The sequence below is a fragment of the Pipistrellus hanaki genome (assembly GCF_964339955.1).
Source record: "Pipistrellus hanaki genome assembly, chromosome: 1".
NCBI lineage: Eukaryota > Metazoa > Chordata > Mammalia > Chiroptera > Vespertilionidae > Pipistrellus > Pipistrellus hanaki.
Window position 1 is genome coordinate 2512060 of NC_140503.1, and position 26050 is coordinate 2538109.

The following is a 26050-nucleotide window of genomic DNA, read 5'->3' on the forward strand; positions in this document are numbered from 1 at the left end:
GCTGGTCCGAAGTTAACAAGACCCCGCCCACTTCCCACCCCCTCTCCTTTGCTTCCCTCTCATTGGCTCAGCCTCTCTGCCATCTCCCGCCCCCAACTTCCGGTTGCGGCAAGTGGAAGGCTCTGCGCACGCGCCGCGGGGTGGGACGCACTCGGTTGGGAGCTGGAAGCCAAGAGGGGCGGTCGCAAAGGGGTCGCGAAGGCCGCGGCCACTTTGCAAGGCCTTTGCGTCCGGCTCCCCAGCGCGCAACGCCCGGGGGTAGGGGCGGGACTGAGGCGGGCCTTGTGGCACGTCTCCCGCCCTGGCCCCGCCCCCGACCTGCCTGCCCCTCCCCCTCTCACGCCCGTGCGCCTGGCCCCTCCCTCGCGCCTGGCCCCACCCCCGCCCTGGCCCCGCCCCGCTCCTGGCCCCGCCCCGCGCCTAGCCCGGCCCCCCGCTCTTAGCCCCGCCCTCGCCCCGCCCCGCCCCGCCCCGCCCCCTCGGCGGCCGCGCTCCCTCTCGCCGCCGCTCGCCGCTCGCCGCCCGCCGGCTCCCCGCGGCCGAGAGCGGGAGAAAGTCCTGCCGGCGGGCGCCCGCGGGCCGCGCGAGTCCCGCATCCGGGGGCCGCTCCGGCCCGGGCGGCGAGGGGGCCCGGCGGTCCATGCATCCGCCGCCGTCCGCCGCCGCGATGGATTTCAGTCAGAACAGCCTGTTCGGCTACACGGAGGACCTGCAGGAGCTCACCATCATCGAGAGGCCGGTTCGCCGGAGCCTCAAGGTGCGCGCCCCGGGGAGGAGGAGCTGCCCGCCGGCGCCGGCGGCCGGCCGGTCCCGACCCCGCCGGCCCGGCCCCGGGGCGGCCCCTCAGGCGCTCCGCTCGCCGTGTCACCCCAAACCGGCCCTCCCGGGGCCCCTTCTTCGACGCAGCCGGCTGGTTCTCCCAGCCTGGCCCCCAGCTTCGAGGACGAGCCCTGGGCTCTCTCCTCGGACCCTGGCCGCGCCAGCCCCGCGGCTCCCGGACGCCCCGGCCCCCTGGTGCCCTCCCCATCCCGCCCGCGAACGGCCGAGCGGACCCGGGCCCCCGCCTGCCCGCCGCCCCCTCCGCTCCCCGGTCCCCTCCCTGTGCCCCCTCGGCCCGGCTCAGTCCCGGCCCAGCCCCTCAGCCACCGCCGCCGCGACCCTCACCCCACCGGCCCCAGACACCCCAGATCGCGCCCCTTCTCCAGTCACCGGCCTCCCGTCACCTCCAGCCAGCACCCCGTCTTCACGGCCCCGTCGACCCTTCGCCTCCATCCTGAGTCACCCTAAGCCCTCTCCTCCTCCCCCCCAACCCCCTCAGCCCCCCAGCCCGCCAGCCCCCAGCCCGCCACGGCCCTCCCAGGACCCGCGCCCACCGTCTGGAGGGAGGCACCTCCGCCGGCGCCCCGCACCCCGGCTCCCCACCCGCAGAGTCATCCTCCCAGCCGCCAGGCTCCAGCCCTGCTGCTGCCAGCCCGTCCGGCCCCAGCCCCCCTTCAGCTCCTGCTCCGCCGTCCGGAGGTCTCCCGCCGTGATTTCCTCCCGGCTCCCCTTTTACAGACCCCCCCCCCCATCCCCCAGCTTCCAGATTTCGTCTGTTTCATTCCACTCCGCTGCAGTCGTCACCCATCGCCCCTCTTAGCATTTCCTGGGGCAGACAGCGCCTTGGGATAGTAGAGATAAAAAGAAAGTGTGTACACATTTTTAGAAAGGCATATAAAATTGATTTCAGCACTGTTCTGAAGCCACAATGTGATTCTCAAGCTTCAATCTAAAAGCTACGAGAGTAAAAAATAGGAAAAAACAAAACAAAAACTAAACAAAAACCAAACCCAAACCTCCTCAACCCAAACCGGACAATTAGATCCCTCTGATCCTTGGATTTCAGGGACAAAGTCCTGAAACTTTCCCATTCGCCACAGCAGTTACCTAGGCCCCTGCAGGGCACCGGGGCGAGGCTGATGCAGTGGTGGACATAATTTGTGTTTTGCACTTGACAGACACCAGAAGAAATAGAAAGACTGACCGTGGACGAAGACCTCGGGGATATTGAGAGGGCTGTTTATCTGCTCAGGTATTTCCGCAAGTCCCGTGAAATTCCTCTCTCCCCGCGTGGACCGAGGCTCTGAAGTGTGCTACGGTTACGTTCAGTCACTTTTGCATGCATAGCACTTAATTATGATTTAGCTCTTATTCCCACCTAAATTAAGATTTATAAGTCAAGATTTAGCTATGGACTTACACATTTGAGAGCTGAAATAGAGTAAGATACCTGACTTAATACCGCTTGGAGGAGGAGGAACAGAACTAGTGGTTTGAGTTGAATCTCATTCTTTTTTTATTTTCCAGCTTTATTTTCTCACATAACATCCAATAAGTTTAGATGAGACTCAGGATTATCCAGGGATTAATTTAAGTTACTTGTAGAGAGTGAACCTTATATGCTACTTACTATAAAAAAAAATCCCCAAATATGGCAGTTTTTCATATTACTTCCGCTGTGTGAGCTCCATAAAAATACTTGAGAGATTTTAAAATTTAATTGCATTCATCTCACAAGCGCTACAGAATTGCTTAAGGCAAATGTTTATTGTAAATATTTACAAGATTCCCCCCCACTATTTTAAAAATGGTGTTTTTAGCTTCTTAAAAGCAAATGTGGCCAACATTAATGAACATATCTATACTTCGGAAACAGAAATTTTCCTAAGGTACTTTGTGTACTTTTGTTTTAAAAACTCTCTTTAATTAGTGCAGTTTTTTTTTTTTTTTCCTTCTCTTTCAGCAAATTAGTTTTTCACCATCTGATTTTGAAAACTGGTGTTATGTACCACGGGCATATTTTGTCATCCTTGTTTCCTTAGCTTCGGTCTATTTTTCCAGTTTCAGGTCTGGCAGGTTACCTGTTCTTCCTTGTGTATAGATTATGTTTCTAGGTCCATGTCACTCATTGAAGGATTCTATTAAAAAATTCCCTTTCCATGGCACCCATTATAAAAAATATTCTTTAGTCTGTTAGTGGCACCTCAGGTTTCAGTTCTTAGTTTAGTCGGGATTTTAGCATGCTTACAATTTGAAATATCTTCTCCAATAATTCCATCACTTTAAAATGTTTCTGGATCTTGGACCTTCTGTTGATGTTACTGGTGGTCTTTGGTAGCATGCTCTCATCAAGTCTACCTATTTATTTGAAAGAAACCTTTTACTTATGTATACATTAACAGTATGTGTTTTGGTGTTTACATAGAGAATAACCCAACATTTAACCCATTTGGATATTTTATTGCTATATTTGAAGTACATTATTCCATGAACATGAACATATTAGTACATGAACATGTCCAACATGGTGAACAGTAGTTACAAACACTTGTCTTTTCCCAGTTTTTTTATTTTTATTTTTTAATTGGAGTAGGTAGACAGTTGCTAAAAGTTTGGGTAAGTTTATTTTTAACATGCTGCAGTAACTAATTTGAAATAAGGTCTTACTTACTCTGCCTGAATTCTTTTCTTTGTCTCAGCGCTGGCTTACAATGAGGAAATGGAGTCTTGCTCTACTCACCTGGGACAGCAGATACCTTATTCTAGATCTCAGTGACAAGGCTTCTTTTTTAGGATGGCTTACCTGTTTGCTATTTTACTTTTGTTTGTTACCGAACCAGGTCTTCTGAGGTGTCTGTATTTCTCAAGGCAGCGAACATAAGCTTCATCTGGTCCTCGGACTTACAAAGCCCCGATAGAGACTGCTGGGTCCTCTCATTCTTCAGCAAGAGAAGTTAAAAGAGATCCGATAGCTCTCCTAGTTTCTTACGGCTCATCTGCCTGGAAGGAGGTTTGCAAGGTGACTGAGAACACTAGTTGGGTTGTGTCTGGGTCTGAGCTGAATTCTTCTTTTGTATTCCCAGCATCTCACCACCTCCTGGCGGGAAGTGGGGTTTCACCTCTAGGCCCAGGCGGCCTGAAACGTTCTTTCAGGCCTGGGATGGGGGAGGTCTGGGATTGTTTGTAGAACTGCTCCAACGGCCGCCTCCGCTGAAGCCGGCTGATCTCCTGTACCGAGCCTCCTATTTGAGATGTATTTTACTCCTTTAAAGAAGTGTTTGGCCTCCCCAGTGCTGTAGAACCCAATATTGAATTCTGTTTTTCTCTCTCTCTGATTTTCAGGTTTATTTTTTAGTGCTTTACCTTTTCCTTTGTATTGGATCTTTAGTATCCAGACATTCTTTTTTGCTCTCCACTTTTGAATGTCAGATTTGTTTTTTTAGCTCTATTATATTGCATATTAAAACTATTTTGGAGTACTATGTTAAATTAGAATTTAGAGTCAAATGAGTAGGAAATGCTTTACATTAGTAGAGATTCTCATAACTTAAATTGAATCTAATATTTAAAAAAGCATTATATACTTAGCACTGTCATCCAATGAAAAACAAATCACACGGTTTATTACCTTACTTCATAGCGTGGCAGACCAATTATTAATGCTATTTTCACAATTAAGTTTAGAACATTGTGGTACTTAAAGATTTGACACAGACAAATTTGTGGTTTTGCATAAATATGATGCTGATATACCCATCTGTGGCATTTAGCACTGAAGCAAAACAACTTTCCTAATAGTCACAGCTTGTGGATTAGTCAAAATCTTACTGCAACATCTTTTTCTGTTCTCTCTCCTCTTTGAGAGTTTGGCATATATTTTAGGAATGTACTTAAAACATGTGAATTATTTTGCTAGAGAAGAGTCTTTAAGTGTGTATGCTGTGCTTTCATTAGGTAATTCTTTACTCATATCTCTAATTGCATACCAGTTAAATCACATATTCTTTTTTTTATAAATATATTTTATTGATTTTGTACAGAGAGGAAGAGAGAGAAATGGAGAGTTAAAAACATCGATGAGAGAGAATCATTGATCAGCTGCCTCTTGCACCCCCCCCACTGGGGATGTGCCCACAACCAAGGTACATACCCTTGACCGGAATCGAACCCGGGACCCTTCAGTCCGCAGGGCGATGCTCTATCCACTGAGCCAAACCAGTTTCGGCAAATCACATACTCTTAAACTTAGCATAAGTGACTCCATCTCAGCTGTGTAATGTGGTATCCTACTGAACCCTCATTTTGTTTTAATGGCATAATTGAGATGTAATTCATGTACAAACAGTTGACCCATTTGAAGTATAGGGTTCAGTGGTTTTGAGTATATTCAGAATAGTGTAACCATCACCACAATAAATTTTAGAACATTTTCCTCACCCAATAAAACATCCCTGTACCAATTAGCAGTTTCTCTCACTGCTTCCCCGCCTGCCCAGCCTTTGGGAACCACTACTTATTCCGAACCTCTCATGGAAGTTCAATTATACAGTATGTGGCCTTTTGTGACGGACTTCTTTTACTGGCATGTTTTCAAGTTTCACCCATGTTGTAGCATGTATTGGTGCTTCATTTTTTATTGATGATAGTATTCTCTTGTGTGGATATATCCCATTTTGTTTATTCATTCATCAGTTAGTGGATACTTGGGTTGTTTCCTTTCAGTCCTCTGAAGCAGTCAAGCTGACTTCTTCACTGTTACTGAGCTATATTGTGTTCATCCTTCCCTCTGCTTTTACCATCCCGGGTACCCTTTCATTCTGTCTCCCGGCATTTTCCATCCCCAGGACCCATCTTAGGAAAGGCCTTTCCTGACTGCTGAACCACCTGGCCCCCAGGCTTCTCCGAGCTCCCATATCATTTAGGGCAGGGGTCCTCAAACTTTTTAAAGTGGGGGCCAGATCACGGTCCCTCAGAGAGCTGGAGGGCCGGACTATATGAACTACCAATTCCTACTGTAACACCTTGGCTGCGCTCACTGCCCAAAAAACCTGGCGGGCAGGATCAGACTCCCCTGGGGGCTGCATGTGGCCCGCGGGCCGTAGTTTGAAGACCCCTGATTTAGGGGCTGCATCCCGAAATTAATGACTACTCTATTCCTTAACGTGTGTGTGTGTGTGTGTGTGTGTGTGTGTACATTTTCCTTATCAGATGGCAAGCTCTTGGAGGACGAGCTGTATTTTGTATTGTTGCTATTTTGGTTCTTTATTGTCCTTTGCTGCAATGTAAATACATACCTCTTATAGAATAAAATATATTTATTTGAAGATGACCAAAATGTAAGGTGGGTTAAGCCACTTCTGATTTTTTGGTATCATATCCGATAGAATCGGGCAGATTTAAGTTCTATCCGGTTGTGCCATGTACCATCTGTGTGACTAGGGGCAAGTTACTCATGCTTGGTAAGCCTTTGCTTTCTCATCTGTAAGTGGAAATAGTAATTTCTGTTCCCTCAGGCTGTTGCACTATGTTTAGAGCCGCTGCCACAGAATAGGTACCTAATTACCCTTCATTCCCTCTGTTACCTTTCCTTGTTTACTTTGGTGCTCAAGGTAAATGTCAAAACTTTGAAAGAGGCTTGCTCATTTACTTATGGAGAGACCTTGGGTAGGTTTCTTATTTCCTCTGAGTTCCAGCCTCCTAATCTAAACTGGGAATAATAATACTTACACTATAGGACTGTTAGGAAGGTTAGAGGAACTGCCGGAGAGGGCACCATGCTTGGCGCAGAGTTGTTTCAGTAAAGGGTAATTGTTACCGGTCTTCTAAATCTTCCACTTGCAATTCAGAACACATTTCACTTGGGATGTACAGAAAAATTCCCATCAAGAAACTTCATGTAGCTATAAAGTTTTCTCTCCAGATGGTGTCCCTTCAAGGCAATCAATATGATTTGCCTTTTGTCATTTTGGATTGGGTTTTTCCAGTTCTAGAGTGCGGATATATGTGTTCATGTTTCTTGGATAAATGCCTAAGAATAGAATGCTAGGTCATATGGTGAGTGTATATGTGTGTGTGTGTATGTATATATATGTATCTATTATTTTTTACAGTTTTATTTAGGTATAATTGACACGCAATAAAATGCACATGTTTAAACTATATAATTTGATGAATTTTGACATATGTATATACACATAAAACCATCATAACTATTAAGATAATGAACATATACATCACTCCCAAAAGTAACTAGATACCTCTTTAGAATATTCTCTCCCCTTTTTTTGATCACTTCCCTCACTTCAGGCAATCACAGACTCGCTTTCTGTCACTAGATTAGTTTACATTTTCTAGAATATTATAGAAGTGAGTCATACAATAGTTACTCTTTGGTCTGGATTTTTTCCCCCCTAAATAATAATTTTTTTATTTCTATTGTTATTTCAGAAAGGAAGGGAGAGGGAGAGAGAGATGGAAACATCAATGATGATAGAGAATCGTTGATCGGTGTCTCCTGCACGCCCTCTACTGGAGATTGAGCTTGCAACCCTAATCTTGACCTGAATTGAACCTGGGACCCTTTAGTCTGTGCCGATGCTCTATCCACTGAGCCAAACCAGCCAGGCCTGTCTGGCTTTGTTGCTCAATGTAATTATTTTGAAGTCCATTCATGATGCTGCATGTATCAATAATTTATTGCTTTTATTATGATAGTTATTTCGTTTCATTATAATATGTTTTGCATATTCATTAATCATTTAATAGACATCTGGATAGTTTCCAGTTTTTGGCTATTACAAACTATGAGCTTTCATGTACAAATCTTTGTGTGGACATGTGCTTTCTGTTCCTCTCTGTAAACATCAAGGAGTGGAATGGCTGAGTCATATAGTAGGTATATGCTTATATTTTGTAGGAACTGCTAAACTGTTTCCTAATTGATTGTTCAGTTTTATATTCCACCATCACTGTGTGAGAGCCTGAGCTGCTCCATATACTGGCTGATACTTGGTATGATCAGTCTTTTTATTTAAGCCCTTCTAGTGGTGTTTCCAGTGGTCCAGTGTACTGGTGTTTCATTGTATTTGTAACTGAACTTTCCAGATGACCAACGGATGTTGAGCATCTTTACGTGAGTTTATGAGCCAGCCATAGAGCTTGTTTGGTGAAATAGTTCACCCGTTTGTTGGATATTGGCTTTGTGAATATTTCCTAGTCCATGGCTTGCCTTTTAATTTTTCCAAGAGCATGTTTTAAAGAGCAAAGGCTCTCTTTGCTTTGCTGTGGTCAAATTTAGGTGAGGTCTGATTTATTGTGTTTTTTTTTTTTTTTTTTTTTTTTTTTTCCTTTATAGTTAGTACTTTCTATGTTATATTTAAGAAATTTTTTTTGACAAATCCTAGGTCATTAAGATTTTTGTCCTTGTTTTCTTTTAGAAGTTTTAAGTCTTAGCTCTTAATTTTAGGTCTGTGATTCATTTCCAGTTAGATTTTGTGTACAGTGTAAAGTAAGGGTTGTCGTCCCCCCCCAGCCCCCCCATATGACGATATTGTGCAACAGAAAGGGCCACTTTGCTGTTGTAAAGACCAGGGGACCTGGCATCTGTCCCTGTAATCACATTCAAGTCACTTAAGTATTTCAGGCACCGGTTCCTTCTCTTCCCTCCGTCCTATATAATAAAAGGATGATATGCAAAATGACCCTAAAGGCAGAATGACCACCTCTTGGTCCCTTTTCCCGGCCGCAGGCTCTGATCGCCCGATGGCAAATGGAAAACCGGGGGTGGGGGGTAGGGGATGAGGGCGGTGCCAAGCCAAGGCCCCTGCCCCTCCAGTCACCCCACACACAGAAGGTGACCTGTGACGGGGGTTGGGGGTGGGAGGGGGCTGGTTGGTGGGCGGGAATGGCCGACCTCTCGGTCCTTCCGCCTAGCCAGCAGGCTCTGATCACCCGATGGCGAATGGGGAACCGGGGGTGGGTGGTGATGGGGGCAGGGTTGGCTGCGGGCAGCTGGGTAAGATGGCCCTGAGCACAGGCCAGGCCTAGGGACCGTACCCAGGCACGAATTTTGTGTGCCGGGCCTCTAGTATGATGGGTTGGGCCCAATAGAAATTAAGTTTCCATGTTGCTTTAGCAGGCTATTCTCAATTCTAAGAAAAGAAAAGATCTTGAACCCCAATTTCTAATGTCATCCTCTACGGAGGTGCTAGTAGACAGCCCTGAATGGCAGAAACTCCTTGGATAGTGAAGAATTTCAGATTTATTAATCTATTCAAAGAACCAACTTTTGGTTTCATATGTTTCTTTAATGATTTTTGTTCTAACATGTGTTATTTTCTTTCTTCTGCTTACCTTGCATTTAATTTTCTTTTCTCTAATTTTTTTAAGGTGGAAGCTTAGGTTATTGATTTTAGATCTTTATTCTGTTCTAATATATACATTATAATGCTGTAAATTTTCCTCTAGGCACTGCTTTAGCTGCGTCTCACAAATTTTGATCTGTTAAACCTTCATTATCATTTAATTGAAAAACATTTAAACATTTATCTAGAGACTTCTTTGACTTATGAGTCATTTAGAAGTGTATTGTTTAATTTCCTAATATTTGGGAATTTTCCAGATTTTTTTTGTTATTGATCCTTAGTTCCATTATGGTTTGAGAATGTGCTTTACCTGATTTCTGTGACTTCCTCCTTCTTCCTTATTGCAGCTCTGATTTCATTTCCTACTATTACTTTCTTCCCTCGGCGTATGCTCCAGCCATCCTTACCGTTCATTAAGCATACCAAGTACACATCTATCTCAGGGCTTATGAGTTTATTGTTCCTTCTGCTTTTAATGTTTCCTCAGATACTCACATTGCTAGCTCTATTATTTACTTTCAGATCTTTACTCAAAACAAATGTTTATTCACTTTCAGATCCTGCTTCCTTAATCTCTCATAAATGGCCCCACCATCTACTTAATATCATAGCTTAAAAACCCAAGAGTATCGTCAATTTTTCCTGTTCCTCATAGCTCTGATATTTAAATAGGTTAAATCTTTCTTTTACAAAATAGAATCATTCACAGGGTTTCTGTAAGTTTTCTGATATAAACATTTAAAACCCTACATTTCTGTAGTCAAGATGGTTTTCAAATTTTTGATTAATAAAAACCTGCTAACGGGTCAAAATTCTGGTGTTTTCACTTTGGAAAACACTAGTTTCTTTTGGTACACTAGTGGGCAAATAGATATGGCCTCCTCATTTTTCTTCAGGGAAATATTTTGTACTTTTCTAAAATAGCACATATTTTATTTTCTCAGCTCTAGTCTATTATTAAGGAACATATATTATAATCATTCTGTAGACTAATTTCATATTTCTTTTTATTAGTCAGTGAGAGCTATAGAACATGTTTCTTAACAAAAGTTGTTGCTAAGAAACATGGAGCACAGCCACTAAAAGCTGTGTGACCTTGGTAGCATCATTCAGCTTCTCTGCATTGTCAGTAAAGTGAGGGGGATGTGCCAGTCATGCCGTTAGGATTCTTTCTTGCACCCGTGACTCTAAACTTAACTCACTGCTCACCCCAGTTATCAACTTGCCTCAGGTGGTTAGTGCATTCAAAAAGATTTATTTATTGCTAGTTAAAAACACACACACACAAACACTCAAGGTATACTAGTCAGCTCTGATTCTTTTGACTAGTATTTTCTAAAAAAAATTAATGTTCAATATTTTGCATGATAAACATTTCTTTTTGATTTGTGTAGGTAGTGTATAAATAAGAATAGAATGTTTTGTTATTCTTCATGATTCCCACATAAATAAGTAGCACACGGACCTAGTCTTGTGACAACATGCTAAAATATTTTTATAAGCCCTCGCTGGTTTGGCTCAGTGGCTAGAGCATCAGCCTACAGACAGAAGGGTCTCAGGTTCAATTCTGGTCAAGAACACATAGGTGTGGACTTCATCCCCAGTAGGGGGCGTGCAGGAGACAGCCAATTAATGGTTCTTTCTCATCATTGATGTTTCTGTCTTTCCCTCTCTCTACCTCTCTGAAATCAATAAAATAAATAGTTACTTTAAAAAATACATATATATCTTACCTAAATCTATAATAATAAAAGCATAGTAAGCTAATTAGACCAGACATCCTTCCAGACCGCCTTTCGGAGGAAGCTGGGGCTGCAAGGGAAGCCTGGGTCCCAGGTGCCAGAGGGAAGCCAGGGCCACAGCCGGGGGGAAGGATGGCCCAGTCTTGCACAGATTTCATGCATGGGGCCTCTAGTTTTTAGATGATTATGTACTCGTATGAGTTAATTTACACATTCGTTACTTACCCTACATAATAAAAGGCTACTATGTGAATTGTCCCCTTGACCAGGACTTCGACTGGGAGTTCAACCTGGACTTCGACAAGGGGATGGGGCCAGCCCACCAACTGCCCATGGCCCCTCCTCCCGGGCGACCCAGCCCAATAAACCCTGATCAGTGCAGGCTGGCCAGACCCAACCTGTGCACGAATTTGTGCACCAGGCCTCTAGTATATCAATATTTACTCATTGAATTACTTAAGGTATAATTAAACATTATTTTTCCTTAGACAATGTATTTTCTTTTTTCAAGTCAACTAGAGGACTAGTAATTCATATATTACAAAAGGAATGATATAGATGTCTAAAATAGTTCTTGTATTATAAGGAGCAGCATGGGGAAACTTGACTTCATTTGTTTCTCTTAAGGAAGAAAATACACGTTTGAATTTATTTTAAATTAATTGTTATTTAGGAACCCACGAGCCATTTTATAGGATCAGTAGATTCTTTTTTTCTTGCTTATGTGTTGTTGTTTTTTTTTAAATTAGATTTTTGCTTTGTGAAGATAGTGTCCTAATTCTGACAAGAACTAGCTGGCTGACCTGAGCAACTTCCATATCTCTAGGTATTGGTTTCTTCATTTGCCAGCACGTGAGGAGGTGAATTACATTTCTAAGGCCCTCTTTAACGCCAACATTCCATTATGCCCTATCCTTAGCGTTAGAGAGAAGGGATCAGCATTTCACACAGCTTTTACAAGATTGATTTTTGCTTGACTGATGAACATTTACATTTTATAATTGATTTGATTGTATTATATTTCCTCTGATTCAGTGACTCAGTTTCAATATCAGTCAAACGAACAGTGAGGAGCCACAGTATACGGTTAGGGACTCCCTTTCTGAGTCGGATTTCCACTCCCAGATGTCAGTTGTCTCCATGGCTCAGTTTCCAAATCTGCAGCTGGGGCTCTGGGCTTTCTCCCCGCTCTGGACAGGACTGCTTGCTGGGCGGTGTCAGCGAGATGCCTCTGGCAGAATATCTCACCGGCTTGTCAGACTTAGTGTGCCTGAGATGGACTTCATAATTTTAAACCTAAATATGTCTCCTCTTGTTGTTGAAGCCTGAATATCCTTTAATTTAATTAATTTTTAAAAATTAATTTATTTTTTAATCCTCACTTGAGGACATTCTGAGACAGAGAGAGAGAGAAAGAGAGAGAGAGAGAGAGAGAGAGAGAGAGAGAGAGAGAGAGAGAGAGAGAGAGAGAGAAACATTGAAGTGAGAGAGAAACATAGATGGGCTGCCTTCTGTACTTTCCCCAATGGGGATGGAAGGGAACCCAGGCCGGTGCCTGACTGGGAACGCAGCCACAGCCCCTCAGCACAGGCCGACTCTCCCTCCAACGGAGCCGCTGCGGCTGCCCCGCTGCCTCTGAATGCGCTGGAGGGGAGGCTGGGTACAGCTTTGTACTCCTCTTTCTTCTTGCGGGACTTGGTTTTGTATCAAGTCCTATCAATTTTATTTCTGCAAAGAGCCATTTCTTCCTTTCCGTTCTCACTCAGACACACAGGAACAGCGTGCTTTCTCTCTATTGTTTTCTCCCTGCCTTCAGAGCACAGCCTGGCGGGAAGTGCTGCGTGACTCCTGGTGAAACCCCCCAGCATGGCATTCTGGAACACGCTGTTCCTCTGCGCTTTGTCCGCACTGAGCCTCCAGTTCCTCAGTCTCAGGTCCTCAGAGAAGCCCTCCCTTAGCCTCCAAAGCAGGTGATGTTCTTGATAGTGCTGGGACTGTTCCTTTATAGGTATTTGCACACTTAGGATGATGTAATAATGTGAACATTAAAAAAAAATTAGAGAGGGGAGAAAGAGAGTGAGAGAGAGAGAGAGAGAGAGAGAGAGAGAGAGGCAGAGGCAGACATTGATTTGTTGTTCCACTTATTTATGCATTCATTGGTTGATTTTTTATGTGCTGTGACCAGGGATCAAACCAACAACCTTGGCGCATTGGAAAGATACTCTAAACCAGTGGTCGGCAAACTGCGCTCGCGAGCCACATGTGGTTCTTTGGCCCCTTGAGTGTACCTCAATCAGATTGAGGACATTTTTAGCAGAGGCCACCTTATGAGTACCCTAATTTGTAAGTTAATAACAATGTACTTACCTATATAGTTTAAGTTTAAAAAATTTGGCTCTCAAAAGAAATTTCAATTGTTGTACTATTGATATCTGGCTCTTTTGACTAATGAGTTTGCCGACCACTGCTCTAAGCTACCTGGCCAGGGCCTTAATTGATTTTTGTTGTTTAATACGTGTCTTTTCTGACGGCGAAGCCTATGGTAAGGCCATGTCTATATGTACCACCATATCCCTGCTCAGGGCATAGGTCAGTGCCAGATATGTATCAATAATTTGTTGCCTGACAAACTCTATGGCGAGATATAAAGCATTATTAGATTGTATTGGAGAGTCCAGAGCTGGTGCCTAACACATAGCAGATCCTGGATATATGGCACCTGAGTTACGGGACACTCAGGCCGCCTGACTTCTATAGCTTAGTACGTGGGTCTGTCCTCCTCCTCTCACAGCTAGTCATCATCCTTCCTTCCTGCGCTTCCAGGGACGTGGCCTCATTTCGTCTTTTATGCAGCTGCCAGTTCCTGTCCTCTTCCCTCTCCTGGCTCCCCGCCTGCTGGGTTAGCTGCTATGCAGCCCAGTCTTCTTAGCGAGCCCTTTCCCTTGCTGAGCTCTATATTTATATACTTTTAAAAGTATTTTTAAAATTATTCTTTCTGCCACTTGTTAATGGGGAAGTTGAAAGGCCGGTTAAAAAAATAAAGGGAGAGGTGACAATGTTTCCAGAAACCTTCTAAATTTGTGTAGTTATCCCTGAACTCATGATTTACTTACCTTTCAGTATTCCTCCTGTAGGTCATATATTTAGGGCAGGCCTTAGTAATATTTCCTTTCACTCTGCAAAATACTGTAGGACAATGATTTTCAAATTTTTTTTCCCATAACTCACTATAAACACATGTGTTTATGTATATATACTAATATATATGTATAATTGATACTTGAATGTTAATAATTATCCACCTATGTATAATAGATTAAAAACATATGGAAGTTAACAACAAATGTAATCTTAATATTGAAATAGAATATGGAAAAATTTCAAATTAAAAAAAAATAAGGAAAGATTTGTTAATTCAACAGGTGTGTCTGCCCCTTAACAAGTTCATTCACTCCAGAACCGGCCAGGACAGTGCTCACCCGTACACTGCTGTGAGGCTTGCCGAGAAGAGTGAGGGAGGAAGGAGAGGGTGATGCAGTTCTCAGCTGGGAACCTGGAGAATCGGAGGGCTGTTTCTATCTCTGCTGGTAAAAAGGGGGGCGGGCAGTGAGCTCAGTTCTGGATCTAGGAAGTTGAAGAGCCATTCAAAGGGGAACGCCCTGGGTATAGCTGTGACTGCTTTAGTGAAGAGCGGTGTTTGTCTCTTCTTCCCAATGGACACGAAGCTTCCGCACACTCTGTTGACATGGCATTGGATAGTAAAAGATATGTAGTAGAAATTATTGGTAAAGGAATTTATTTTAACGTGAATATTACTAAGTAATTTATGTGCAAACTTTTCTCTTAGAAAAATCATTAACATAGAGACATTTTTAGGCTGACAGCTCAGCTGCTTCTTAGGATAGGACTATGATCCTAGGTGGTACGCTGGTGCTCGGTCATGAACTTAGAAATCACAGATTGGAACCCTGCCCCTCATCTTTAGTAGTTGGATGACTTCGGGTAAATCACTTTTTTTTTTCTTCTGGGATTGTTTCTTCAACTGTCAAGTAAGGACAGAAATATATTGTATATACACATTATCAAGATGAATTTGAAAATGTGTATAAAGTGCCTTGGTTGGCACATAGTGACACTTAAATCTTAATTTTTCTTTTATTCTTTCTTTGGTGCTATTCAACAATATACTCTCTGATTCTAAGTATGATGTCTACAAGCAGAGTTGAATGGTTCTCTAACTATGTAAACCACATGTGTCAAATACAAGGCCCGCGGGCCAAATCCAGCCCGCCAGGCCTTGCAATGTGGCCCGCACCGCGCTGTCATCACTGCACTCCGCTGTCAGTTTATGACATTGTCAGTTTATGACTGTTCAGTAAACCATTCGGCCCGCGATTTAGGCTGGATTTTAGATTTTGGCCCCTTCTCTGATTGAGTTTGACACCCCTAAATTGTAAACCTTTGAGGTGATATTTTGAAGATTTAATAGAATTAAGGATTTAGTAGTAATGAAAATGTGCAACATTTGAAAAATTACATTATTGATTGGTATCAGTATTCTCTGCTTTATATTCTTGAGTCATCTTTGTCTTAAAAGAAAGTTTTGTCTTTCTTGGAAGTTTAATTCTCTAAGACCGTGGTCGGAAAACGAGCCACATGCGGCTCTTTGGCCCCTTGAGTGTGGCTCTTCCACAAAATACCATGGCCTGGACGAGTCTATGTTGAAGAAGTGGCGTTAGGAGAAGTTTTAAGTTTAAAAAATTTGGCTCTCAAAAGAAATTTCAATCGTTGTACTGTTGATATTTGGCTCTGTTGACTAATGAGTTTGCTGACCACTGCTCTAAGCTGATCACTTAATTTTGTCCTATCATGAAAACAAACTACTTAATAATTTACTTTGAAATAATTAAATATCAACTATTTAAAGTTTAGTTTTCATTGCAAACTCAAAGCAAGGTCTTTGTGGCATCTGCTTCATCGTTGAAATCCAAGCAGTGTTAGCTTATGTGCTGGATTTTGATTTTGATGAGAGCTGCTAGGATTGGGACCGCAGACCCTGCCTATACAAACCCTTTCCGATCCTGCACAGTAGGATCAGTAGCAGAGCTGGAATTCTCAGGTTAATTTCTCTAGTGGTGACTATGCTGTGTTCATTTCTGGTAGCATATGCTCCTCCCTCTCTCCCTTTTCTGACTGGTTTAGGATTAAATAAAGCATGAAGGTTGTCTGGCTAGGAAAGGAGGACTTTTTGCTCTGCAGTCAGGATTCTCACGTGCTAATCTGGTTTTCTCCTTAGATTTTGAGCTCCTAGAAGGTTGAAGCAGGGTACATATATAAGAACAGAGAAAGACAATGTTGTCCGTGTCTAGATCTGTTCTCACATACAGCTCATTCTTTTTGGTGGGGAAGGGCACGGGTTTCATAACTAGCACAGATTGCCGCATTTTTATTTTTTATTTATTTATTTTTTTTAGCTTTAGAAATTCTTTTTTTTTTTTTAAATCAATCTTTATTGTTCATATTATTACAAAGGTTCCCCATCTCTTCCCCCCTCCACCAGGCTCCCATCCCACCCTCCTTCCCCTCCCCATCCCCCACTGTCCTCATCCATAGGTGCAGCCTATGTTCAGTCTCTTCCTCCCTCCCCCTCCCCGACAGCAAATCCCTTTCCAGACAGCAAATCAGTTACTTAGCATTTTCTCATATCAACAATACCTCCACATGCTCAACGATACACCTCACACAAAAGACATTTCCAAATAGGTCAACTAGCCTCATCCAGGCCCCACCCAAGGCACTCACAGATCAACACCCCAGCCCTACACTAACTCAACACATCCAGATCTAAGCCCCCATCACTTGACCCAGCAGACCCTCAAGTTCCCACAAAAGTCTCCAGCCATGTCTGAGAGGCAGCCGTGGGGCAGGGGCAGGCGAGGAGCGAGCTGTTCCAGGCCTGGCTACTCCGGGCCTGGCCTCTGTTGCTCTGGTTCATTCCACAACCAGCTGCTCCGGGTCTGGCCACTGCCGCTCCCAACCTAGTTGCTCTGGACTTGGCTGCTGCTGCTCCGGGCCCGGCCGCACCCGACCCGGCTGCTCTGGGCCCGGCTGCTCCGGGCCTGGCCGCTCCGGGCCTGGTCGCTCCCAGCCTGGCAGCTGCTGCTCCGGGCCTGGCCGCACCCGACCCGGCTGCTCCGGGCTTGGCCGCTCCCAGCCTGGCAGCTGCTGCTCCGGGCCTGGCCACATCAGACCCGGCTGCTCCGGGCCTGGCCGCTCCCAGCCTGGCAGCCGCTGCTCCGGGCCTGGCCACACCAGACCCGGCTGCTCTGGGCCTGGCTGCTCCCAGCCTGGCATCCGCTGCTTCAGGCCTGGCCGCACCAGACCCTGCTGCTCCGAGCCTGGCTGCTCCCAGCCTGGCAGCCGCTGCTCCGGGCCTGGCCGCTCCCAGCCTGGCAGCTGCTGCTCCGGGCCTGGCTGCACCCGACCCGGCAGCTCCAGGCCTGGCCGCTCCCAGCCTGGCAGCCGCTGCTCCAGGCCTGGCTGCTCCCAGCCTGGCAACCACTGCTTTGGGCCTGGCTGCACCAGACCCAGCTGCTCTGGGCCTGGCCGCTCCCAGCCTGGCAGCCGCTGCTTTGGGCCTGGTCGCACCAGACCCGGCTGCTCCGGGCCTGGCCGCTCCCAGCCTGGCAGCCGCTGCTCCGGGCCTGGCCGCACCAGACCCGGCTGCTCCGGGCCTGGCTGCTCCCAGCCTGGCAGCCGCTGCTCCGGGCCTGGCCGCACCAGACCCGGCTGCTCCGGGCCTGGCCGCTCCCAGCCTGGCAGCCGCTGCTCCGGGCCTGGCCGCACCAGACCCGGTTGCTCCGGGCCTGGCCGCTCCCAGCCTGGCAGCCGCTGCTCTGGGCCTGGCCGCACCAGACCCGGCTGCCCCGGGATTGCCGCATTTTTAAGAGTCTCATGCTCTACCGACTGAGCTAGCCGGGCACCTGATTGCCGCATTTTTAGAGACCCAAAGTAATATTTCTAAAAGTTCTTTAGGCAATATGATATACCAAGAATTTCTGGGCTTTTCTTGATTTCTCACAAATTCGTTATCATTTTGTTTCCTTCCAGCATCATTGAGAACCAGCTTTCTTAAAAAAAGTATGTTTTTAAAAGCATTAAGCAACATATTGTACACATTTTCCTCTCATGGTGCTACATAGCTTAGGATCAGGAGTGGATGGAAAAAACAGGTGGGTGGGTGGGTTTGGTATTGGCTGGATGCATAGGTTGGAAGAGAGGCAGTGTTGTGAAGTGGTTTGTGCATGGGTTTTGGAGTTGTACAGGCTGTGTGGGTAACTTTGGGCAACTACCTTCATCTCTCCAAGCCCTATTTTGCTCATCTATAAAATGGAGCTAATAATAATATTTAATCAATCTCATAAAATTGTTGTGAGAATTTAAAAAGATGACTGCAAGTAAGGTGCTTATTAGTATTATGTCTAGCAATAGTATATTTGATACTATTTTTATTGTTAGGAGGAGAATTGAAGAGGCAAGGTCATTAGTAGGGACTGTAATTGAAGTAATAGTCGGGATGTTCAGGCTGGTAAGTAAGAAAGTAAAACTAGGAGGAATGTTAGAAACTAGAGAATCAGAAACAGTTGAAGGATTAGGAATGTGATAAGAATAACAAATATATTTATCAATGCAAAAATAGACAGATAAGGGTTTATGGGCAGCAAATGGGATCAGAGTTTGAGATTCTAGAAATGGAACATTTCCAGGTAATGATTGATCCAACTTTTGAAAATGCTTGTTGATGTGGAGACAAATTGAAGTTAAATAAAAAATTTATGGAACATTTTCTGTGTGCTAGTTCCTGTGCTAAGCATTGGAGAATGTAAAGTTTGGATGAAACATTGTTGGATTAGAGGGAATCAAAAGTAGCTCTTAGTTATCATGACAGTGGCAGGAGCTGGGATGACAATGAAGACTACAAATTTTTTTATTATCATAAAAAATGCTTGAGTGGGTTGACTTTTTTTTTTTTTGGTTTAAGATATTACTATAAATGGCTCTTTAAAATAGGCGCATCTCCCAATGGGAATAAAATAATTAGTAACATTAATTTAGAATTTAAAAGACAGCTGCCCTAAATTCATTTATCTAACTAGTCTTCTTTCCCCCTTCCTCTTTCTTTTTTAGTCACTGGTGCACAGAGTAGACGATTCACCCAGTTCTTCCTGGTCTTAGAGGAATGGTTTGGGAGTGGGCTTGTGTCTGTTTGTTTCTGAGTCAGTGTCTTAGGAAAGGAGCACGTCCCAGAGAAAGCAGAATCGGGCAACAGGGAGCAGCTCAGAGGGTAGCCAGGATGCTTGTTCCTGGCGCCTTTCTGTTGAAAGCTGTAGGTTTTAAAGTCTAAGAAGCTTATTTTATAAAAATCTACAATAATAAAAGCATAGTATGCTCATTAGACCGGACGACCTTCCAGTTGAAGCCAGGGCTGCAGCCGCAGGAGAGAGGAAGCTAATGCGGCTGTGAGGAAGGGATCCAGGCAGCGGCGGCTGTGAAGGCCTACTCTTGCACTAATTTTGTGCTCCAGTCCTCTAGTAAAACATAAAATAACATACTATGTAAATAAAATATTGATTAGACATTTATTTTAAAATTACATGTGCCATATCCAATAGCAATGACATGAATTTTATACTGTTGACTTAAACCAATGCTGATTGTTTTGGGATTTCTTCCATTCAGTGGTTGGTAGCCTAGGTTCACACATATTTGGTTTATTTATACTGATTGGGACCAAAGTCAGCAGGAGATAACAGCAGGCACACAGCATCCAAGAAATCCCGGTATGCACGCTTAGTGCCCTACTTTAACATAGCCACGTGTGCTCTTTTGTCTGATAAACAACCCTGTCCCAGCGCCTCCTCTAGATGCATTTATGTCGGCTGTGTTGTCCCGCCTCTGCTAACTGTATTTGCCATATCACCTTTAAGATCATTATGAAGGGGAGACCTGTTGCCAGGAAAAGCCGAAGTAGTGAATGCATGCAGTCGATGTAGGTTGGACCTTCTGCAATTTTAAAGAAAAGCTTTTTATATCTCTGTCTTTGCTACCAGTCTTGTTGTGCCTTCTGTAAATCCTTGGTTATAAGACTTCTGTAAATCCTTGGTTATGAGACTTCTGCTAGTCTTCAGCTAGTCTTCAGTTGGTTATTCAGGTTGAATGTTCTGTAATTTAATTACAGTGTTGTCCTAAGAGGCGGTGAGTGTAATTTCCACCTACTCTGCTGCCATCTTGGATCCTTCTAGATTGTGTTTGTTGATAAAGATTATGGTGATTGCAGTTTAGATTCATTGCTTTTATTTTTTCAAGTTCTGTTTACAGTAAGCATCATCACTTATCAGTTGTTATTTGCTCTTCTAATATCTTATTACTGTTAAAGTTTAAAGCCAATCTGATTTTGTTTCTATTACAAGTAACTTGCTCATTTTGCTTGGATGCCCGAAGGATTTTTCTTTTCCTTTGAAGTCCAATAGTGTATCTCAGTTCTGTTGGATTGATTTTCTCAGGTATATGGTGTGCTCTTTTGAATCTTTTTTTTTAATTTCAAGAAAGAGTTTTTAATAACATTTTTAAAAAGCTTCCTTTGCTTAGGTTTTCTTTTTTAGGGACTTACATTAAAAGTATATTGGGCCTTCTTTACCTGTCTTATACATCACCTTCTCAAACTCTTTTTGATCTTGTATCCTGCCACACTGCTGGACTCACTTCCTGGTATTAGTTGTACTGGCTATTTTGTACATTACAGCTTTATTTCTTTCTTTTCAATCCATAAGCTTCTTATTTCTTTTTATTACCTATCGCACTCGCTCAAACCTCCAACACAGTGTTGGATAAGAGTGGAAGTGTGAACATCCTTGTCCTGTTCATGATTAGGGAGGAAGCGTTCCTTCTTTCACTGGGAAGTATGTGTTAGCTCTAAGTTTTTCACAGATGCCCTTGATCTGGTTGAAGAAGTTCCTTTCTACTTCTAGTTTGCTGAGAGTTTTAAATTATGAATGAATGTTGGATTTATCAGATTTCTGTTTGTTGAGATGTTCATAGGTATTTTTTTAAATCTATCACATTGACTGATTTTTTAAAAATTAAATTTTATTTTGAGATAATTGTAGATGCACATACAGTTGTAAAAAAAAATAATAATACAAATGCCAGTGATCTCTTTAACCAGCTTCCCCCTAAGTAAATTTTTGAAAAACTATAGTACAATATTACAACCAGTATATTGACATTGATATGGTCAAGACAGTTAAGATTTTTATTACCCAGGTTACACTATAATATTATAGTCACATCTTTTCCCACATCCATCTCTAACCCCTGGAAACCACTCTCTGCTCCATTTGTATAATTTTGTCATTTCAAGAATGGTGTGCAGCAGTGGGAACTTCACCCAGTGAGCCATCCATTCATTCATCCTTTAAAAAAATTATTGAATTGATTTTTAGAGAGGGAGGGAGGGAGGGAGGGAAGGAGAGAAAGAGAGAGAGAGAGAGAGAGAGAGAGAGAGAGAGAGAGAGAGAGAGAGAGAAGTTTGAACCTCGACTGAGGATCAAACCCACAACCTGGGTATGTGCCCTGGCCGAGAATTGAACCTGCCACATTTTGGTGTACAGGACATTGCTCCAACTGAGTCACTTGGGCCAGAGCTTATCCATCCTTTTAGGAGACATTTACTGATCCTCTACTCTAGGCCATACACTGTCATATGAAACAGCGTTGTCAGCAGGGCTCTCGGGGAGAGGCTGTTGTTTGCCTCTTCAGCTTCTGTAGGTGGTCAGCATTCCCTGACTTGTGGCTGCACCACTCCACTCTCTGTTCTGTGGTCACACTGCCTTCTGGCCTGTGTCTTCTCCTCTGAGCGTCTCCTTTGACACCTGTTACTGGGTCTGAGGTCTACCTGGATAATGCAGAATGGTCTCTGCATCTCAAGGTCCTCTTTCAAATGGAGATGACATCATGAAACCTAGCTTAGGGCAGAGACATACTTTATGGGGTGGGAGGCAGCATTCAAGCCCCTACAACTAGTAATTTTATATGCAACTTTAATTTCCTTTTTCCAACCATCTTCCCATCTTGGCATGCGTTCCTTATTTCAGCCCCATTCCTTTTTGACTTTTGTCTTTTAAAATATTCACTTAGAGAGTGGTGACAGCAGTGGACTATTGTGCTGCCCGTGGTTCCTAGCCTGCCTTTCCACAACAGGGCAAACGCCTTCCTCATGGCTCTGCAGCTTTGTTTCGAATCAGAATCTGCTGCTTATTAACAGAACGTATAAAACCGAAGCAAATAAATATAAAACTTTAAAAACCATAGTAAGGTCTTAACATACACATAATAACAAATACTTCCATTTGAAGAGCTAAGTGAAAATAATTTTAATTAAAATATATAAATATGGCATCAGCAATTAGCATTTAAATTGGTATCAGAATAGCAGTGCCACATTTACTAGCATCATACACACACACTCACACACACACACACACACACACACACACATACATACTTCAGGTACTTGGAAATCTTATGTCACTTTATGTTTTTAAAAAATCAAAGAATTTTTTGCATGGAACTGGTTTTTCGGAAGAACCCGAACATCTTTTCTAAAGCATTTAGACCACTACAGCATCACTGAGATTGTTTTGGTGAAGCGTTGGTGATCTAATGAATAATATGTCAAAAAGATACTGATCTACTATACATATACTCTACTGACCTGTAAGAATGCTGAGTATTTCTTTAAGAAGTTCTGGCAACTCACAGAGTCAGTCTAGGGTCACAGATAGTAACTTTATTATAACAGAAGGAAGTTGTATGACTCTGTGTAGTTGATTTTGTTGCTATTCTGTTGTAATGATTATTAATATTTTACCATGTTGAAAATTTTCCATTTATATTTTTTAGTAGTATAGCAAATTGGTAAGTCACACAAAAAAAATGAAGAAGAATTTTAAAGTGTTTAATAATAATATTAAACACTTTTAGACTTAAAAGTTAATCTTGGTTTTATCATGGGCTTAATATTTTCATGCAATGTTATAAGATTTACTTAATGAAATCTCAGTTTTGGTTTTATTTTTGTATTTAAGTGATGGTGTTTGAAATTTAACACTTTGTCAAAGTTTTAGTGTTTGTTATTAAAGCAGCGATTTTTCAAATTAATCTATTTTTTATAGTCATAAACTAGGTATTCAGCTTACAATTACAAATTTTAAATTTGTCTTTTCTCTGTAAGTGCTGGTCAAGATATCCAGGGAACAAGTGTGATTGCAAATCTCCCGTTTTTGATGCGACAGAATCCTGCTGAGACACTTCGGAGAGTCTTGCCAAAAGTTAGAGTAAGTTGGTGCAAAATGAGATTTGAATTGACCATTTTTTTTCATTGTCAGGAGAAAACTTCAGAGCTTTTTATGGCTGATCTTTTGTACCTTAACGAGTGGAGAAAGTATTATGTTACACATTTTGTATTGTGATGAAAATATTTAGGGGAATTAGTTGATGGAAATGATCTTAGTTGAAACAAAGATTTCTGTAGTCATTTTCTGAGTAGAGACATTTTAATGAGGTTATCTTTTCAGTAGCTCAGAAAAATTTTAGTTTTACAAAATCATAGCTGTCTTTTAAAATTTATTTATTTATTTTTGACAGTATTACAGATGTCTTCCATTTTTTTTCCCTTTGCCCCCTTCTACCCCCTTCTTCCCACATTATTGTTTGTGTCTGTGGGCTATTTGTATATGCATATATGTTACTTGGTTAATCTATATTATTTGGTATTCTGTTGAGTTAAATTTATATTAATAGTATTCAACAATATTGATAATATATAATTTCACTGATATTCTTAATAATGACCCTGTGGTGTGACTTCTAAAGAATCGTCAAATAAAGATTGAATTCGGCCATCACAATTTTAGTTTTATATTCATTTTATTGCTTCCTAAATTCTTCAGAACTAGTTTTTCTACTATAAACAAAAAATATTTGATCTGCTAGAATATTCTTTCCTCTATTTAGTATTTATGAATTATCCTATATAATAAAAGCCCAATATGCTAAGTGTCCAGTCAATGGGTTGGCTGTTCAACCAGTCAAAACGTAATCTCATCTAATAAAAGGGTAATACGCAAATTAACTGTCACTCCATCACAAAAGATGGCGGTGCCCATAGCCACCAGGTGGCGGCACCGAGTCTTCTCAGCCCCGCTGGAGTCCCCAGTCCTGGGGCGGTGGCCGCTGAGCGTGGGCAGGGCGAGCGATTTGCAGGAATGCCGGCGTCATCACCCCAGTGACGAGGCAAGCATTCCGCACCCAGCTGTGGATGGGCCTCTGGGCCGCAGGTGCGGAGTGGCCTGGCCCTGCAGAGAGCTACTGGCTCACAGATTCATGTGCAGGGCTGCTAGTATACTAATGACACGCTAAGGCCTATCAAACACTCACTGTGACATGCGCTAACCACCGGGGGCAGACAATTGACCAGCCGACCAGTTGCTATGACATGCACTGACCACCAGGGGGCAGATGCTCTGATTTGTAGGTTAGCTTGCTGCTGGGTTCTGGCCGATTGGGACTGAGCAAGATAGGGCCGGACATGCCCTGGAGCCCTCCTGTGGTCCCTCCCCAGCTGGCCAACCTCCCTCCTCTCTTCCCAACCCCGATTGTGAATTGGTGGGGTTCCCCGGCCTGACCTGCACCCTCTTGCAATCCAGGACCCCTTGGAGGATGTTGGAGAGCTGGTTTTGTCCCGATCCTGCAGGCCAGGCCAAGGGATCACACTGCATGAATTCATGCACTGGGCCTCTAGTTAATATATAATGTTAAATGTTTAATATGTAAGATTTATTAGTTATTTGTGCCTATGTGCCAAATGCGGTTCTTAAGAACTTGAATGAACAAAACAGACAACAATCTATGTGTCCTTATTAAGCTTACCTACTAATGGGGTCAGAGAGGTTACATACTAATGGGGATTATGTTTGCTAATAGTTTTTTGTACCTTACTTTGGCTTTCTGTTTGGTTGTAACTTTTCCTTAACTTTTAAATTAATTTACATGTGTTTAAAGTACTGTAATCATTAGTGTGCCCTTGCATTTTATTTTTAGGCATAGATAGGCATATATAGCTGGTTCCAGTTACTATGATTTAAATTAGATGTAGGGATGTACCATGTTATTTTTACAAGATACCCACCCTTCTATCCTGGCAGCATGAGGTTTTTTTTTCTTTTCTTTTCTTTTTTTTTTCTTCTTGTTACCATGATGAATTGAAATGTTTATTATGTTTATTTTAGCATTGCATGTGATTCAAAAGTGAATCAAGCCTTTTCATACCTATTTTCCCAGAATCATACTATAATTTAAATGGAATTAAGTCCACATAGTTTAAGTTTAATTTTACATTCTACTTCAGTGATATTAGCTGACCTGTGCTTGTTAGCTTAACACTTGGAAGTGCCAATTAAACAACATTAGAAGGAGCAGATAGTTAGGTCCTCTTGATTAAGAGTTATTCTAGTTATTCTGGCTGGGTGGCTTGGTAGGTTGGAGTGTTGTCCCAAACACCAAAAGGTTGATGGTTTGATTCCTGGTCAGGGCACATACTTAGGTTGCAGGTTTAATGTGCATATGGGAGGAAACTGATGGATGTTTCTCACATTTATGTTTCTTTCTTAAAAATGAAGTTATTCCATATTAAGTGAATTAGATTTAAGGCTAAAAATATTGAGCATGCTATACACACACTGTGTTGAGCAAGCTAAATCAGGCCCACAGAGGTAATGAATGTCCAAAATTTCATGAAGTAAAAATAAAAAATGAAGGATAGAGAGTAGTGACCTTGAGGTTTCTAAATTATTTTGAAAAAATCATTTTGCTAATGAGGTTACAATAAAGTTAAATAACTTCCCCCAATATTAATTTTATGGAAATGTGTAAAGAATATTATATACTCTTCTATAGAGTATCCTATGTAATAAAAGAGTAATATGCAAATTAACCGCAACTCTGTGACAAAATGGCGGCACCCATAGCCACGAGATGGCAGCGCCCAGTCCTCTCAGCTCTGCCAGA

At 43.0% G+C, this 26050-nt stretch overlaps 1 protein-coding gene across 3 annotated transcripts in view; it reads left to right on the forward strand.

The window, feature by feature from the left end:
- Positions 1 to 492: 492 nt before the first annotated feature.
- PPP4R4 (protein phosphatase 4 regulatory subunit 4) overlaps positions 493 to 26050 on the forward strand; it is a 75454-nt gene continuing 49896 nt past the window's right edge. For all 3 annotated transcript variants that reach the window (XM_084896525.1, XM_084896524.1, XM_084896526.1), the window contains exons 1-3: positions 493 to 757; positions 1998 to 2071; positions 23217 to 23319. In XM_084896525.1, coding sequence (XP_084752651.1) covers positions 641 to 757; positions 1998 to 2071; positions 23217 to 23319 — 294 coding nt within the window. In that variant the 5' untranslated portion in view covers positions 493 to 640. The remainder of the gene's footprint in view (positions 758 to 1997; positions 2072 to 23216; positions 23320 to 26050) is intronic.